This window comes from Phymastichus coffea, unplaced genomic scaffold, assembly GCF_024137745.1.
Source record: "Phymastichus coffea isolate CEN01 unplaced genomic scaffold, Cenicafe_Pcof_1.1 PCOF00003, whole genome shotgun sequence".
Lineage (NCBI taxonomy): Eukaryota > Metazoa > Arthropoda > Insecta > Hymenoptera > Eulophidae > Phymastichus > Phymastichus coffea.
This window is the reverse complement of record NW_026706814.1, coordinates 4,880,903-4,899,880: the sequence shown is the minus strand read 5'-3', so window position 1 is coordinate 4,899,880 and position 18,978 is coordinate 4,880,903. Positions and strand designations below refer to the sequence as shown.

The 18,978-nt window shown below is 36.2% G+C and overlaps 1 protein-coding gene across 2 annotated transcripts in view; it reads left to right on the top strand.

Annotated features, from left to right (window-relative positions):
* Positions 1-18,978, top strand: part of LOC131664775 (glycogen [starch] synthase) — a 1,096,132-nt gene that overhangs the window by 824,467 nt on the left and 252,687 nt on the right. For both annotated transcript variants that reach the window (XM_058936134.1, XM_058936143.1), the window contains exon 10: positions 9,003-9,389. In XM_058936134.1, the coding sequence (XP_058792117.1) occupies positions 9,003-9,389 (387 nt within the window). The remainder of the gene's footprint in view (positions 1-9,002; positions 9,390-18,978) is intronic.

Below are 18,978 nucleotides of genomic sequence, written 5' to 3'. Positions count from 1 at the left end.
TGTCGCGAAGGAGCAGGAGGTATTGCACGCACAGTTGCACCTCACTAACTTGTCACAATCAAAAGTCACTCTCTTGCCACGAGGCGATTCACAAAGAAAAGCTTATACGAGTGCACGCACGATCGAATGCCTCTGCACGGCTCGCGAGCTATCGGCTAATTACCGGCCCTTCGTCACGTGGCGCGCGGCGCGCGGCTCGTCATACATATCGCTATGCCTACATGCGCACTCGGTCTCTCTCTGCTGCGCTCTCTCTTACCTTCTCCGCAGTCATCGTCTGCTCCTGCTAAGAAGAAATATAATTCAAATAATGTAACATTATAGATATATGATATTCGAGGTTAGATTTCACTCGAGGGGAGTGTGGACGGGTCTTGGATGTGAGCGCGAGTTTTGATGAAAAAGTTAAAGAGGAAAAGTGTTTGAGGAGAGAAATAGAGGTGAAAAGAGCGTGGAGGTGGAGGAGGAGTGGAGAAGAGAGAGAGAGAGAGGCCTGGAGAAGAGCAGGAAAAAGCAGAGAGAGAGGAATAAAAAAAAAAATAAAAGTTGAGGTTAAGAGAGAAAATCAAAAAGCGGGAAAGGCAGGCAGTGAGGAAGGGCGGTAAGAAGTAAAGGCAGAGACAGAAAAGGTAAAACAGGGAATAAAGGTGGGATCACGGGTAGATATAGAGAGTCGAATTAAGGCGTACGGGATAGGATGGAAAGATTTGTGACAACAGAAAAATTAAGAGATAAAGGCGGAAGGTTGGATAAGAAAGGCCCAGAGGAGGAAAAGAAGAAAAGAGTAAAAATGGTGAGGGGGAGAGAGAGCGGGGAGGGGCTGAGGGAGAATATTAGAGGAGAAATGAGGGAGGCAAAGAGATGCAAGACTGAGCGCGAGGGAAGCGAGATGGATGGAGAGGGAGGAGAAGGACTGGACAATACGATAAGAGAAGTGGGAAAAAGTAGCGGTGCAGAAGATATAATGGAAAAGATACGGACAGATATAAGGGAATTAAGAGAGGTGTGGGAGGAGGAAAGGGAAGAATGGACAGAAATGTTTAAAGAAATAATGGGAAAAATGGAAAGAATGGAGGCAGAGGGGAAAAGAAGAGAAGAAAGATGGGAGAAGGAAACAGGAAAAATTAGGAAAGAACAAGAGAGAGAGAGAGAAAAGAAAGAAAGAAAGAGACGAAAGAAGAAAGGGAAAAAGCAAAACGTTGCAAGAGTGGTCAGCTTCCGTGCGCCATGGGCTGGTCTCTGCTAATTTTTCTGGGTTCTTTCTCGGTAAAGAATGCCGGCGCTGACTTTCATAGGCCGAAGTTCGCGCTGGCTGGGGAAGGTTGATACAAAGAAACGGACACTCTAATCAATGATATTACATATGGCGATCTCATTTATTGACGCCTTTTCACAAATATCGCTACAAGATTAACTTCGCCGCGGCGAGCGCGCTCGCTCAGCCTTTCCGCGACAAGAGTTCGCGAGATCACGCGAGCGAGATCGCTCAGCGTGCGCGATAAAATCAAAATACGCTAATGACCGTAATCGAGCGAGAGCTGGCGCGAGAGAGATAAACAGGCTTTTGACCCACCGGATGCCGACGGTCCGTCGACAGAGAGACGACGCCGGCGAAAGCGCAGGCCCGCTGGAAACGGCGCCCTGGCGATGATCGGGACTGCTGCAGGAGAGGCCGCAGCACGGCCTTTGACCCGGGGACGGCGAATAGTCGCTGCTTGTCCGGGCTCGGCTCGGAACACCTGGTTCTCCTGGCAAATAGCAGTCGCACTCCTGGCAGTCGTTCCTCTCTGGCCGAAATGTCCTCTCGTCCAGTCTCTCCTTAGGCGGCCCTAATTACGCGAGAGCTCGCGCCTAACTGCCCTTCTTCTCTCTTAATTTCTCAGCCTCGCGCCGCCGCGCTCCCACCTCTCTCTCCGTAAAAAATCAGTCAAAATCGCTCTCCCTCCCTCTCGCTCTTCTCGCTCTCACTCGCACTCACGGCGACACCTCGCCGATCGTCGCGCTCCTCTCTCCAGATCCTGCAACGACACAAGTATGTAGTCGCTATATAGCGTACACTTGGTCGCTGCGTTCACGCGAGGAGAGTGCCGCACACAGGGCCAGCGAGCATCGCTATAGCCCTGTCACAACGTAGAGAAAAGAAACTGCAGGAAAAATGGGGAGTGAGAATGGACCAGTTGGAAGAGGAGTGCGTGAAACTAAAAGAAAGCATAGAAGGAGGAAACAAGTAGCAAAGAGGAACAGAAGTAGGCAATAAGGAAGAATTAGAGCATATGAGAGAAAAAATGGATAGAGAAAGTAGGATAAACAATATAATAGTGACAGACTTAGACGGTGAGTTAAGATGAGAAAAGAAGGAAGAGGCAGTTGTCTGGTTAAGGGAGGTACTAGAAATGAAAGGAGAGATAGTGAATCTGAGAAGAATAGGAGGAATGATCGAAGAGAAAGAAGGAAAAACATGTGGCAAATTAGATGCGCTTAATGAGAACAAAAAGAAGGAATTATGAAGAAGAAAAAGAATCTGGCACAGAAAAAGATATATATAGATCAGGACTGAATGTTGAAGCAGAGAAGGATAAGAGAGGAAGTAAGAAGGAAAGCGAAAGAAATAAAAAGTAAAGGTAAAGAGGTAAAGATGTGGCATAACGGGGTGAAGTCAGAGGAAGAAGAATGGTGGTGGAGCGAGAGAGAGGGAAAAATGGTAGGAAAGGGGGTGGAAAGGTTTCGAAAACAATAGAGATAAAAGACAGAGAGAGGAGAGAAGGCAGAGAGAGGGAAAAGAGACAGGAAAGATACTATTCTGGAACGTGGCGTGGATTGAGAGCATGGAGGAAGACGACTGGGAATATGTTAGGGAATTTGATATAATAGGGCTAACTGAAACCTGGGTGAAGAGGCAAGGGGCAAAAACTGGGGTGGAGAAACAACTGAAAGGGTATAACATAGAGTGGAGAGACACAAGAAGGGAAGGAAGAAGGGGGAGAAAAATAGGGGAAGGAATGATGGCAGTAAGAGAGAGGAAAGGGATGACTAAGGTTGAATGGAAGAAAGAAAGGACAAATGAGATAATAGTAGGAGAAATAAAGATCGGAAGGAGGAAATACGTGATAGCATCGGTGTACGAGGTGTGATCAAAAAGTAAGGTGAATTTTGAAATTTAGCGGGCTACGTCCGTTCGATCTTTGACTTTTTTATTTGGTTATGTCGGTACACTCGTCTAGAACATACGTTCCAAATTTCAGCTTTGTAGTATGTTTGGTTTGTTTGTGAGAGGCATCAAGGTTAGAAGTGTTTTGCGTGCTCCACGATTTGCTGCTGTCTAAAAACATGGATCAAAGAGTTTGCATTAAATTTTATGTGAAAAATGGAATCAAATGTTCCAAAACACTTGAAATGCTGAAAGTGGCATACGGTGAGTCTACTTTAAGCCAAAAAAATGTTTACAAGTGGTATAAACTCTTCCAAGAAGGCCGAGAAAACACCGACGACGAACCTCGATCTGGACGCCCCAGCACATCAACAACTGATGAGAATGTTGAAGAAGTGAAGAAAATAGTGTTGGGAAATCGTCGAATTACCATTAGAGAAATTGCTGATGATATTGGCATCTCATTTGGTTCGTGCCAATCAATTTTGATGAGTGTTTTAGACATCAGACGTGTGTCAGCGAAGTTTGTTCCGAAATTGCTCAATTTCGACCAAAAGAAACGTCGCATGAGCATCGCCCAAGAGCTACTGAATGACGTCAACGATGATCCAGATTTACTCAACAGGGTTATAACAGGTGACGAAACATGGGTATACGGTTATGACGTCGAGACTAAGACTCAATCGTCCCAGTGGAGGCATTCTGGATCACCAAGACCAAAAAAAGCACGCCAAGTTCGATGAAATGTAAAGGTTTTGCTTACAGTTTTCTTTGACTGCAGGGGCGTGGTGCATCATGAGTTCTTGCCACAGAGTAGAACAGTAAATAAGGAATATTACCTGCAAGTTATGCGCAATTTGCGCGAAGCAATCCGCCAGAAACGTCCGAATTTGTGGAAAAATAAAAATTGGCTTTTGCACCATGATAACGCCCCTGCTCACACATCGTCGCTTGTGCGCGAATTTTTGGCTAAAACCAACACAGTAACGATGCCACAGGCACCGTATTCCCCAGATCTGGCTCCCTATGACTTCTTCTTGTTCCCAAAACTGAAGAGGCCCATGAAAGGACGGCGTTTTGCCACGATTGAGGAGATAAAGACAGAATCGAAGGATGAACTAAACAAGATCACAAAAAATGATTTTTTGAAATGCTTTGAGGATTGGAAAAAGCGTTGGCACAAGTGCATTATATCCGAGGGGGATTACTTTGAAGGAGATAAAATAAAAATTGATGAATAAATAAATATTTTTTGAGAAAAATAAAAATTCACCTTACTTTTTCATCACACCTCGTATATGCAACATGAGAAGAAGGAAAACTATGAATACCTAAGCGAAGAGATAGAGGAGAACAGAGGAAAAACAATAATTATAGGAGGAGACTTCAACGCAAGAACAGGAAACGAAGGAAGAGAATGGAAGACAGAAGAAAACCTAGAGGAAATAAAGGCCAAGGATAAAGTGTTAAACGCAGAGGGAGAAGAAATTATAAAATGACTAGGAGAAATGGGCTTAGTGATAACGAATGGGAGAAAAGAAGGAGATGAAGAGGGAGAAATAACATATATAGGAGCGAGAGGAATGTCAACGATGGACTATGTGGTAGGTAACGAGGAAGGTGATGAGGCGATAAAAAGGGTTCAAATAAAGGAGAGGGTAAAGTCGGACCACTTACCAATAGAGGTGGAATTGGGAGACAAAATAGCGGAAGAAAGAAAAGAAGAGGAAGAAAGAATGATAGACGACTGGAGCGAAGAAGGTATAAAGGAGTATCAGAGATGGATAGACGCAATAGAGGGAACAGAAAAATGGAAAGATATAAAAAATAGAGTGAAGAACGCAGTTGTAAAAAAGAAGATAAGGAAAAAAAAAGGATCAAAAAAAAGCTGGTGGAGAAAAGAATGTAAGGCAAAAAGGGATAGGGTGATGGCAGAGTTAAATAAGGTAAGAAAAGGTGAAGGAGACAGAGGCAAATACTTAGAAGCAAAGAGAGAATACAGAGAGGAAATAAGAAAAGCAAAAGAAGATGAAGGGAAAAGAGTGGCAGAAGAAATAAGAAAAGATAAGACGAGAAGAAAATTCTGGGATAAAGTGAATGGCAATAGGAAGAAAAGAATTAGATTAGATGAAAATATAGGTAAAGAAGAATGGATAAAGCACTTCAAGGAATAATTGGGAGAGAAAGAAAAGGAAGAAAGCAAAGGGGAAGAAACCGAAGACAGTGAAGGAGAGGAAGGTGAAGAAATCAAAGAAAGAGAAGTAAAAGGGGTAATAAGAAAAATGAAAAAGAAAAAGGCGACGGGAGAAGATGGTATAGCAAATGAAGCGTGGGTGGAAGGCACGGAAGGCTTGATAAAAGATATGACAAAATGCTTAAACGGAATATGGAACGGAGAAGGATATCCGGAAGAATGGAGAAAGGGAATAATAGTACCAATATATAAGAAAGGGAGGAAAGAAAAAGTAGGAAACTATAGAGGAATAACGCTGATGGATACGGGATATAAAATATATGCGGAAATACTGAGGAAAAAGCTGGAAAGAGAACTAGAAGCTAAAGAAATGCTAAGTGATACGCAGATGGGATTTAGGAAAAAAGAGGAACAATGGACGCAATATATATATTAAAAACAATAATAGGGAAGGAAATAAGGGAAAATGGAGGAAAACTGTTCGTATTCTTTGCAGACATGAAGGCCGTTTTTGATAAAATAAAGAGGAAGAAAATATGGGAAACAATGAAAGAGAAAGGGATAAATAGAAAAATTAGGAAAAGAATAGAAGAAATATACAAGAAAACAGGGAGCAATATTGGAGGAGAAATAATTGGGGAGTTTGAGACTTACAAAGGCGTAAGGCAAGGGTGCCCTTTGAGCACCACGCTATTTAATCTTGCCTTCGCCGACCTGGAAGTGAAGATCAAGCAGGTGCAGGAAGGAGGGGTAGTGATAGGAAGGAAGAAAATATGGACATTAGGATACGCAGATGATATAGTGATGATGGCAAAGAGTGAAAGTGGAATGAAAGCAATGCTGAAAAAATTAAAAAGATACCTGGAAGAAAGGGGATTAGAGTTAAATGTAGTAAAATCAAAGATGATGAAATGCAGGAGAGGAGGAGGAAGGGGGAAGGAAAAAGAATTCGAATGGGAAGGTGAGAAGATAGAGATGGTGAAAGAGTACAATTACTTGGGATATGTGATAAGCAGAAATAACGGAAATAAAAAGCAGATAAAGAAGGTAGAAGGGAAAATAAATATGGGACTCGGAAAGCTATGGGGACTAGGAGAAAAGCTATTTAGAGAAAACTGGGAGCTAAGGATGAACCTGTTCGATGCTCTGGCGAAAAGCATGATTATGTATGGAGCAGAAATCTGGGGATGGAAGAGATATGAGGAAATAGAGAGACTACAACTAAAATATATAAAGTGGGTATTAGGATTAGATAAAAACACACCAAGTTACCTAATACGATGGGAAACAGGAAGACAAGAAATGAAAGAAACAGTATTAGAAAGAGCAATGAAGTATGAAAACAAAATAAGAGAAGAAAGAGATGGCTCAATAAAAAAAGAAGCATGGAGAGAATTAAAGAAAAGGGAAAGAAATGAAAAAGATTAAAAGGGTAAGAAGGAGAAGAGAGAGGAAAGGCTGGAAAAAAGTAAAATATACAGAGAGAGGGAAGAGGGAGATGAAATGAGGGAAGAGTTTTGGAAGAAATAAGAGATGAGCTAAAGTAAAAAGATGAAAAAGAACTAGAAGAAAAACTAGAAAAATCAAGATACATAAACGAGTGGAAAGAGCTAATAGAAGAAATGAAAAGGTATAGGTTAAAGGACATTCAAGGAGAAGGAAGAATAAAAGACCTGCAAATAAGGGAAAGGTTTAGGTTAGGTAATGAAACGAGAGGAAGCAGGTATTGGGAAAAAGAAGAAAATAAGAGATGCAGAATGTGTATGAAAGAGGAAGATAATTGGAAGCACATGGTAGAAAAATGTGAAAAAAGCAGAAAGGAAGGGGAAGCATGGGAAAAAATAATAATAGGAAGCAAAGAAAAAATAGTGTGGATGATGGAGCTAAAATGGAAAAGAAGAAGAAACGAAGAGAAGAAAGAAAAAGAAAAAGAAAAAGACGAAATTACAAGACCCTAAAGACAAACGGGAACAGAAAGCAGAGATACGAGACTTGCAAACACATCTACATACGCACACACACACACAAGACACAAGTAACAACAACTACACAAGCGAGAGGAAGCTGGTATTGGAGGATAGAGCAAAGTGGAAAAGAAGAAGAATCGAAGAAGAGAAAGAAAAAGGTAAACTAGAAGACAAATCATAAGATACTAAGGAAAAATCAGTGAGGTTGAGAAAAAGAAAGGCAGAGGGAGCAATAGGAAACAAGAAAAAGGTGTCAAAGCCTTTATAAGGAGAAAGATAGATGAAATGATTAGCAAGAAGGAGAGCAAAAGCAAAGGAAAGGCAAAGGTGAAAAGGCAAAAGAAAGTAATAAAGAAAAAGCTGAAAAGAAAATATGCAAGAAAGAGAAAAAAAAAACAGAAGAGCGGAAAAGGCAGATCTTGGAGAGAGAAAGAGGAAGAGAAGATTAATCAGAAGAAAAATGAGAAGACAAGAGGTACAAGCAGGCGCAGAAGACAGGGACACAAGAGTTGCAGAGACACCTATAAATCCACATATTTACACAACACACACACACGCGCGCACGCGCGCACTCACACACACACACACACACACACACAAAACACATACATAATCAACTACACAAACTGGATACGAGACACAAATAGTAATATAAGAAATGTCAACAAATGTAACATATAAGTTGTAAATAAATAAATAAACTAACTAACTAAATTTATGATATTCTTAATTTTATCGTCGTATAGAGAGAGAGACATAACGAGCTGACGTCAAACTCGTTATAAGGTCTCTTTTGGATTTCTCGTAAAAAGCTAGAAAAAGAATGACCTCGACCTTGTCCGTAAACACTGGAGCTATACAGACTGAACCCAACCCATAACTAGATTAATCCTAGAAACCATCGACTGAACTTCAAGGTCATCATTTACCCGTGACCTGAATACATGTTGAGAAGTAAAATCTCCTACTATTTCGATTGTGGTTGCCAAAAATAGGGTTTCTTATTTGAAGAAAACCAAGTTAACCATTAAATATCCTTGAACGTCATACTCCAAATCAAATACAAGTTCGCCAATGGATTAATTGTTATTATTATTGTTATTTCAAGAACTACGTCCATGTAAAACGCTGCAGAGGTAAATTAAGTACCTGTACGCGTTGGTCTTGGTTGTCTATAGTCATGAATATGCAGCTCACCTGTCCGATCACTTTTTTTTAAATAGTGTAGGAAGATAAAGTTTTATACGCATAATGACTAGACCTACAGTTTGAAGTAGAATCCGAATCACTGGAATCACGGTAACAGACATGAAAATTTTATTTCTGAAAATCTTCACATGTCCAGGACTCGAACCCACGATCTCTTGCAGAGAAGCCTGGACTCTTACCCACTGAGCGACCGTGACACCAAAGTTAAATGTATAAAAATAAATAGAAAATAACCTTGAATTTTTTTTTTAATTATATCTAGAATATTCCTCGAATATTTTTAGACATCTTATATAAGAAAGTATAACTTGTATGAGAGTATGTAAGTATAAAATTACATCTTGTATGAGAAAGTACCTCTGCTGCTTTCTCCGATTTATTACTGAGACTCTTGATTCTATTTATCTTTTTTTACATTTTTTAACATAAGAATTCATTAAATTTTCCGATAATGTAATAATCATAGTTTTGAAATATTCTACAGGTGGTATTTCATCCGGAATTCCTTTCATCCACAAATCCACTATTTGGATTAGATTATGAAGAATTTGTGCGGGGTTGTCATCTCGGTGTTTTTCCGTCTTATTATGAACCTTGGGGTTATACCCCAGCAGAATGTACTGTGATGGGAATTCCAAGTATTACGACGAATCTATCTGGATTTGGTTGTTTCATGCAAGAACATGTAGCAGATCCAATGAGCTATGGAATTTACATCGTTGATCGTAGATTTATTAGTTTAGAAGCGAGTGTACAGCAGTTAGCACAATATATGTTTGATTTTTGTCGACTAAACCGACGTCAGCGTATTATTCAACGAAATCGTACGGAACGTTTGAGTGACCTTTTAGATTGGAGAAATCTTGGAATTGTAAGTATACTGAAAATTACACTGTATATCAATGTATGTTTCAATAATATTAACTTCTGAAGATGTAAGTTACGGAACAAATATGCTTGACTATATTTATTGCATCATAAATGTATAATGTCATCAACAAAAAAAAGTGAAATACTTTTTAAATATTTAATTTTTTTCTAAAAATCAGCTCAGCTTTATACAAATATAGTTGAACTGAAGTTGGACTCGAATTTATGAGTTTATATTCTTACTCCTAGATTTTTAATTTTATACATACCTTCAACCTAAAAAGATAATAAATTAGCAAAGCCATAAATTTCTTTGCCCATTCTAACTCATGGACAGCTTTAATTATTTTTTGCAAGAATTATTGTAAAAATGCATAAATATTAAAATTGTATCTAAGTGAAATTATATAGCTCTCTTTCTCTCTCAGTTCGATATCAATTAGTGAACGATTGCAATGAATATTCCCTGCTGTTTTATATGAACCTCTTGTAAGTGAGTAAATTCCTTGTCGATCAACGAAACATTGACTACCAGTGTATATAATGTTGTCGCATCTTTCGTATCCATGCGACAGACTCGAAGGTAATTAAAAAACAGTGCGATCGTGAATGGTTTCTGCGATAATTTGCAGCTAATTTTTTACAGTTAACAACTAATAAAGAAAATACCTCAAGTGTTCCTTGCTGATTTCAGTCTTTATTTGATATATTGTAAAGCATTAAACAATAAAATACACGTGTTTTTTTTACATACGAAAAAAGCTTTTTGGGAGCTGAGACAGCCTCGCTTCGCTCGGGCGACTAACTTCGCCCGTGCGGAGATCATCTACTTCCCGCACGCGTTACGTAATGTACTATGTTTCGATTCCCAAACTAGAAACATCATTAGTCGCGAAGCGAAATCAATGTAAATATGTATGTTAGGTAATGGTAAAGCTTTTTAAATTGATAATAAAGTGACTTATTCAGTATTGTAACAAGAATTTCCCCGAATAAGTTCTCCCTTACACTTGTAACGGTAAACGTCGAATTAGCGCTAATAGCCTAACCTAGTGGCTGCCTGCGGGGGCAGCACTTACCGGTAGACGAAAAATGTAACGAGGGAATTCGGCACACGACGAGGCGGAACGCGCGCGATTGAAAACGAACCAGTGCAGGCCTAACTACCGATACGAGGAGCGGCGAAGATAGGTTCAGTCGCCGTTTCACGAGACACGCATAAATCGAAAGCGAGATCGAAGTCCTCCGATCGCAGGTGGTTTGGTTGTTGCCGAGACGCTCAGAGAGAGCTGACCTGAGCCTGCAGACGCGGTGCCTTCGCCTGTTATCACAAGTGTGTGTGTGTGTGAGGTGTTTCGCCATCGAAGGCGAAACCGTGCGCGCGCGAGTTCGCGACCCACAAAAAAAAGGGGGAACAAAAGACTTTGCCCGAACGCGCTGTGTGTGCTGAGTTTCGTTCGCTGCCGAACACTCGTCATTAAGGTAAGCTGGCCAGCTTGATCTCGCGACCACGATAGCATGTCTAATAACCAATTTTCCGTACTCGAAGTAAAGCGTGCATGTAACATCTCGGCAAACAAAGAACGGCGAGCGATCCGACACCGCATGTTATTGTCGTGCGCGGTAATGTAAACAAACGCGCGGGCCGAATTTGATGTAATATTGAGAGATAATAAAAGTTCTCGTATGTGATGCTAACAGTACTTTCGAAGTGTTCTTCTCGTATTTGTAGTTAGTTGGTTGACTGACACCCGTTCCCTCTTGCTCTCCGACTTTCGTATTTAACATAGGTAATTACGTGCGCTTTTCAATAAGATTACGCGGATAAAATTAATTAAAACGGCATTAACCCCCGTTACACACTATATAATTTTTATTACCGGATTTCAGAAAAATATAAATATATATTTAAAACAAAAATGAATTTAAAATAATAATGATAAAAATATGTTTAAATAAAATAATTATAATAATTTATAAAAATATATTTAAATATAAATAAGCTTTTTTTCGTCTAGAATACGATGAACTACCAAATTATTGTACTACTTATGTAAAAGATAAAAACAAGATAATGTTAAAAACTAATTTAACTAAAAATTAAATTAAATGGATACAAATATTTTACTTGTTTATCGCGTATAAGTGAAATATGAAATTAAAAAAAATTTTTTTAAATATAAAAAATTTTAAGAGAGTTCGTTGACGAATTATAAGATATCTTTGCCTTTGGAACTTTTTGCTCAACTTTATAGTCTTTGAGAAAAAGAACAATAATGAGAAAAACAGGTTTTTAGGAGATTTTTTTTATAAACAAATCGACATATTTAATTTTGTATTTGATAATTTTGAATTTTGAGCCCGGATTCATATTTAGAATGCCCAAAAACATAAGATACGGTATCTTCGATCATGAATTTCGTGGTCGATAACACGGCGTTAGATCGATGGTTTTGAGCGTTAATGGGTTAGACAATAAATCACTATTTCATGAATCCAAGGTGAAACGGGCCGCTAAAAATGGTTTAAAGTATCTTGTATACATATGATAAAAGTAATCTGAAAGTTACAGGATGATCGGCGATTAACACTTGGGTAGTCTTACTTGTTAGTTAGCAGACAAAATCCAAACGTAAAAAATTATTGCAACCTAAAAAAGAAGAAAAAGATAGGTATGATATACAAGAATTATCTAAAAAAGAGGAAAAATTATATGATAGTGGATTGGAAGAGGCATTGAATGCTAATGAACAACTGAAAAATAATGATAATATATTTCATATTCCTGAAAGAGATTCACTTAATAAGTATTTATCAATTTTGCGGAAAAATCAAGTAACAACATTAGATACTATCTGTGGAGTACGTCAAATTAAAGATGGTACTCCTAAGATTGGTGATAGATCATTGAATTTTGAAAATAATAACTGTTATTCAAAAAAAAAGCCTGATAGCTCCATTGTAACTCAAAACGATTAAGGTACCTACGGTCGTATTATAAATAAAACGAATGCATATAAAAAGCATTACAAACCTGATGAGGAAACACGCTATCAAGCAAGTGAAAAATTTCAAGATAATATATCTCAGTTGATCAGAGTTACATCTTATAATACAACAAGTGGCAGAGGGTTTTCTTTGAAGTCACCTTGTAAAATTACACGATATAATAATCTTACTAATTATATATATTTGAATGATCCCAGTGAGCTTGTAGAATGTCGTAGATTATTAATTGCAGAGACATTAGCAGGCAATCAAAATCATGTAAATAAAATTTAGTGTATAATCGAAGAATTAAGAGGTGCAGAAATAATATATTAATAGTATTAGTTAGCTTTCAAGTTCATTATCATCATGAGCTTTGATCTCTTTAGACGTCAATTAAAATCACTTTCTACAGTTACCACTCAGGGTCTACCTGGCTTGGGATTCAAATTCACAGATGATGGTCAGTTTGATATAGAAAATGAAAGACTCTGCATAGTTACTAATGCTGCAGACATTCAAGACGCTATTAATCTTAAAGTTTTGCAAAAAGTTATCAGTGACGAGTTGGAAATAATTTTCATCATTATTAATGCTCAGAAGCGAGAAGTGGATAAAATAAGTTCAAATAATCAGATGATATACAGGGTGTCCCATTTTGAAGGAACCACCCCGAAATTTTCGACGGTTGGCGTTGTACAAAAAAATTGTTCAAACAACAGTTGTTCGGGACAATGGGGGCAACCTTTCTGTGAAATCCGATTTGACCTTGAGATTTATTTTCAAGGTCATTTGAAGGTCAAAATCATTTTTTGAATAGGATCCCATATTTTTGATCCCGGATTCAGAAAGAGCGGAAAATTCTACGTTCAGATAAAGTATTATATTGGGGGAGCGGTTCACCCCCCATCCCACCAGGGGAAGGGTGAGGTTAATAAGGTATTGATTACCCAGCCAGTGAAGGTAAGGTATTGATTACCCAGCCAATGAAGGTAAGGTATCGATTACCCAGCCAATGAAGGCAAGGTATTGATTACCTAGCCGGGTGCTGCGGGTAATACCTTGCCGCAGCACGATATCGGCCTTGACATGCCCCGAGAGACAACAGAATATCAACAATTTCGTTTCTCGAATAATCCGGCATATTCCCTCCTTTTAAGTCGACTAAGAAAATTACACTTGAACTATCCTGAGAAGGACTGTTCGCGAATAACTATTGTCATAAACAATACTAAAAAAGTGTTATTAAACAATTCAGTTGAAACTTTGTAGGCTTGTCCGGAATCACACCAGAAAAAAGAATGAAAATAACATGTTATCCCACAAAATGGAAAATGACACTTCTCATGAAGGCTTTGAATACATGAAGTCGACTTTGAAAATCAACCTGAAGTTTAAGCTCAAGGTCACTGTTGTTTTTACCCTGTAATTGTTTTGGGATATTGGGGTTATTGAATTATTGGGGTTATTGGTTTATTGGAGTATTGGGTTATTTGGAATATCGAAATATTGGGTTATTACAATTAACCTTACTCTTGCCCGAATATCCCTGTGCATAGATGAAGAAAATCATAAATTTGACCCCTACATGACCTTAGGCGAGGGGAGGGGTTAACCGCATCCCACACATAATACGTTATTTGAACGTAGAATTTGCCGCTCTTTCCGAATCTGGGATCAAAAATATAGGTTCCTATTCAAAAAATGATTTTGACCTTCAAATGACCTTCAAAACAACGCAAGTATCAGATCATTCATCAGCCAGCATTCGAATAAAATATAGTAGACCGCTACCCTTCAGTAAAAAAAAATAAAATACTCTCGTCTTCTCCAAGAAGACCGAGATAAAAACAAAAAAAATCTACATGGAAACAAATCACTTCTAAATTTTTAACCAACACTAGTCATTTTCCAGAACAAAAAGGCTATCAACAATTCGACAATTAAAAGAAGAAATACAAATGATCATATTATAAAACTTGTATAAGTATTATAATATAATAGCTATGTATACTTCTTTTATTAAATAAATGTGTTTAAAATTTTAAATGTATTCAAAATTTAGTGATTTTCTTGATTTTCCAATAAACCTTATCCCACATGCGCATGCGTACCCCAGTGAATCCGGAACTTTCCACGAGATATACCGACTAGGCAGGCCAGTACGCCGTCGATACCATTAATCGTATATTTTTTCAATCTGATTCATTGATCATCGGGGGCATGTGGCCGGGGGCACCTATCCACGTCGATACAAGAGTCGGTAACTACCGGCGGGGCTTGAATATCGGCACACACACACAAAACTGTCGGCTGCAATGACGGTCAAACAAATCCATCGTCGATAAAAAATCTGCCGATAAAGTATCCCATAGGTCGATAACATGGAATTTTTATGTTACCGATTGCTGGTAAGGAAGGAATAAAAACTCGCATGGTAAAAGTGATTTAGAACCGTTATAGCCCTTACTACTAAAATCTTTTATAAATTAATTTTTTGTTTATACTTGAAATTAGGTAAAATTGTTTGAACTAATTGACATATCCTAACATTATTTGTAATATGGATTTTTCCGCCCGTTTAGTTACAAAATATAAAGCTTTTCCATTTAAAATATCTACCCCTTGACACCCGTAACTTTCAGGGGTTGTTCCATCCCTAAAATCGTTAATCTGCAGGTAAAAATTACGTGTGTCTCATTTTTCAAAAAACTATTAAATATGCTATTATTTCCGAAAAAGATCCCAATTTTGTACTAATACGTGGTAACAAATTTGAAGGGTGGTAATCCCCTTGCAAAAATTCTATTTAGAAAAAATACATAAATATATCATCTTAGATATGTATTTTTTTCAGATCTGTTCGCTCAAAATTAACTTCTTAAAGTCTTTTCTTATGAAATTTTTTATAAATAAATTTTTAATTTATGCTTAAAACTAGATAAAATCGTATAAAAAAAATAAGTTTGGTTAAAAAATATTAATTTATTGTATCAAAAATTTTAAAGCCAACCTTCTGTTGATGACCAAAATTTTAAGGGGCTGTCTCAGCCCCTAAATAGCTTTTTCTGCAGATAAAAAGTACTCCTTTTTTATGGTTTTTTCAGATTGAAAAAATAATAAAAATTTACAATGTTTTTGCTGATCAAATAAAGCGAAAACCCGTGTTTTTCACACTGTAGGTTAGGATTAATCAAAATCCTGACGTGATGGAGTGATTATGAGTTTAAATTCAGTTTTTATGTCAAAAACTATTTTGAAAAGAATTTGCAGTTGTTCTACAACAAAATTATGCGGACCTGTGCAATAGGATCTATGAAATTTGCTTTATTTCATAACTAACCAAATGCGATATTTCGACTGCAATGTTAAACATTCTCTTCGATGTAAAAGTTTATTGATGTAATGTTATATTGATTTACAGTTGCACATAATGTGTAATTAAGCAATTCAATTATTATATGTATAATTGCATATTTATTGCATAAACATTGTCTTTGAAGAGATCAATAATGTGTCACGTCGTGAGATGTGATTAGTTTCCCCACGATAACTAAACTAGTTCTTCTAGACTCAAATATTATTTTGAGTTTTATAATTAACTTAATTATATTACTAGAACCTTCATTACTTCGAATAAATTAAAACGTTGAAGTTATATATGTCTGAAAATTGTATCATCAGTTAATGCTGAGGTTGAAAAAAATCATTTTATTGAGTGTTAGAAATTTTTTTTTAGAAGATTTTATATGAAATTATTGCTTATCCACGATTACCTCCTCAAAGCTTAGTTATCCAGAGAATCTAAGTCAGTAGCTAGCGAAAAAATGCAAACACAATGACTAGCAAGTAAGTCCTGCTTTAATATCGTACTGAATATTAACCATATCACATTAATTTTAGAACAATTATAGTGAAAGATATTTAGGTTTTAGAACAATTATAGTGAAAGATATTATTTTAAAACCAATAACATAATTACAACAGATAATATTATAAAGATAAATATTAGATAGATAAATAGATAGATAAATAGATAGATAAATTAGATAGATAAATAGCAAATCTTGATCACTGGATCGACACTAAATAACGGTTCCAGTACAAACAAGGTATCTTACTCACATTTTATAATTTTAGATAAAATTTTTTTAAGTAGTTGGAAAAAAGTAGAGTAAACCTTTATCAGTGGCTCTGTGAATGATAGTTTGGTTTTGTTTTTTTAATTTCTGTTTATAGTATGCAGATGTTGCAATTCTTCAATTATCGATGAACGACAAAATAAAGCTCATTACAAGGAAGCAATATGCTTGGACAACTTCAATTAAAGAAAAATCCCAATTTGAAAAATAATATAATTCCATCTACACTACCAACTTTATCAAAAAATTTATTTAAGAGTAAACTTGCTCATTCCTCATCGAAGAATAAAACTAAAAATAAAATTAGACTCAAAAAAACCATGATTATTGCGACGGGTGATTTGAGTGAATATTATCGAAACAGCAGAATCAGCAAAATTTCGAACTTGGAGTTAAAATTACATTGAGAAGGGAGGTTTGTAAGGCTTTAACGAATATAACAAAAAAACACTTTTAACAAAATAAAAAGTTGCATGCATGCTTTTGTAAAATTATATACAAATTATAGTTATATATTTTGTAGTTTTTTGATATTATTATTACTACTCTTTCAAACACACTATTCGGGTAAGGAAGAGTCAAAGGTTGGAAAGGAGATCCAAAGGGCAAAACAATTGAAATGAGTTTCAATTTTATGTTTTATAATTACAGATATAATGTAACTTAGATATTTAGAAAAAACGATACAAGTTTGATTATTATAACGAGATATCCTATTGAATCTCAAAGAATTATTGAAAATAAACAAAAAATATAAAAACAATATTTTAATGGGAGACTTTAATTTTGATATATTGAGTGAAGAAATACTAGATCAAGATTTTTTACAAGTACTGCTAGAAAATGGATATTGCCCTGGACTACATACCATAACAAGACCATCCAATATTGATATTAACAAAGGTACATGTATAGATAATTTCTATGTTAGGCTAGGAAAAGTCAACTATAAAACTTACGTCCTCAACGTACCCTTCAATGATCACTACCCCATAATGATGAGTTTAAGGAATAATTATAAATGTACACAAAAAACCAATTTTAAAATAATAAACTATTTTAAACTAAAAAATAAAGCCAAAAGAACTGTTTGGACTGACATACAAATTATAAAAGACCCTAATCTAGCTACGAACAAATTAATAGAAAAAATTCAAACATGTATTACGGCATCATTTAAAAACAATAAACACAATAAGAATAAAATGAACCCAAGGAGTAGTTGGATAACTAAAGCAATAATGATATCATGTGCACATAAAGAAAAACTTTATAATAATTGGAAAAAAGATCCCAATAATGCAACAAAAAGAGAAAAATATAAAAACTATGTAGAAACTTTAAAAAAGACCATAGATCTAGCTAAAGAAAAATATGAAAAAAATCAAATCAAAACAATCAACACAATCCACGAAAACTATGGAAAATAATCAACAACAAAATTGGGAAGAAAACCAAAAAAAACAATAACATTAATCATCTATTAATAGGTAATAATAAAATTACAAACTCAAACGACATTGCAGAACAAATGAATACATTTTTCAGTACAGTAGGCAAACAGATATGTGATAATATTAGACAACCAATAAATAGTAACATTAATCTACCATCTATGAACAACAACAGTATTTTTCTACATTTAACAAATAGAATAGAAGTTCAACAGACAATAAGGAAAATGGGCAACAAAAACGGAGGATCTGACGGCATCAACACTCAGGTACTAAAGATGATAATAAACCATATAAGTGATCCGTTGACCTATATCTTTAATTTATGCTTACAAAAAGAAATATGGCCTGACGAATTAAAAAGTGCTGAAATTATTCCTATCCACAAAACTAAAGAGAAGTATCTACCAACAAACTATAGACCTATATCTTTAATATCAAATATCGCCAAAATTTTGGAAAAATTAATACAAATCAGGATTACAAGTTTTTTCAACAAACATAATTTATTTTCTAATAAACAATTTGGTTTTAGAAAAGGTCTTAGCACCAAAAATGCCCTATACTACCTAACTAACTCAATATACAATCAACTAGATAAAAGTAAATCAATAGCAGCAACTTTCTTGGATCTAGCGAAAGCTTTTGACACTGTGGACCACAAAATTCTACTCAAAAAACTCTATAGATATGGAATTAGAGGTAGTGCGTATGAACTTATCAAAAGCTATCTAAGTAATAGGAAACAAAGAGTTAAAATTAATGGTGAATATAGTCAATATCAACACGTCAACATTGGCGTACCACAAGGTACAATATTGGGACCTTTATTTTTCATAATCTACATTAATGATATGTTACAATTGCTACCAAATGATAATGTGTTTGCTTTTGCTGATGACACGGTAATTATCGTGAAAGGCGAAACATGGCATGAAGTCGAAAAAAATATGAACTTCTACTTAAACAAACTATCCACTTGGCTAGCATTGAATAAACTTTCATT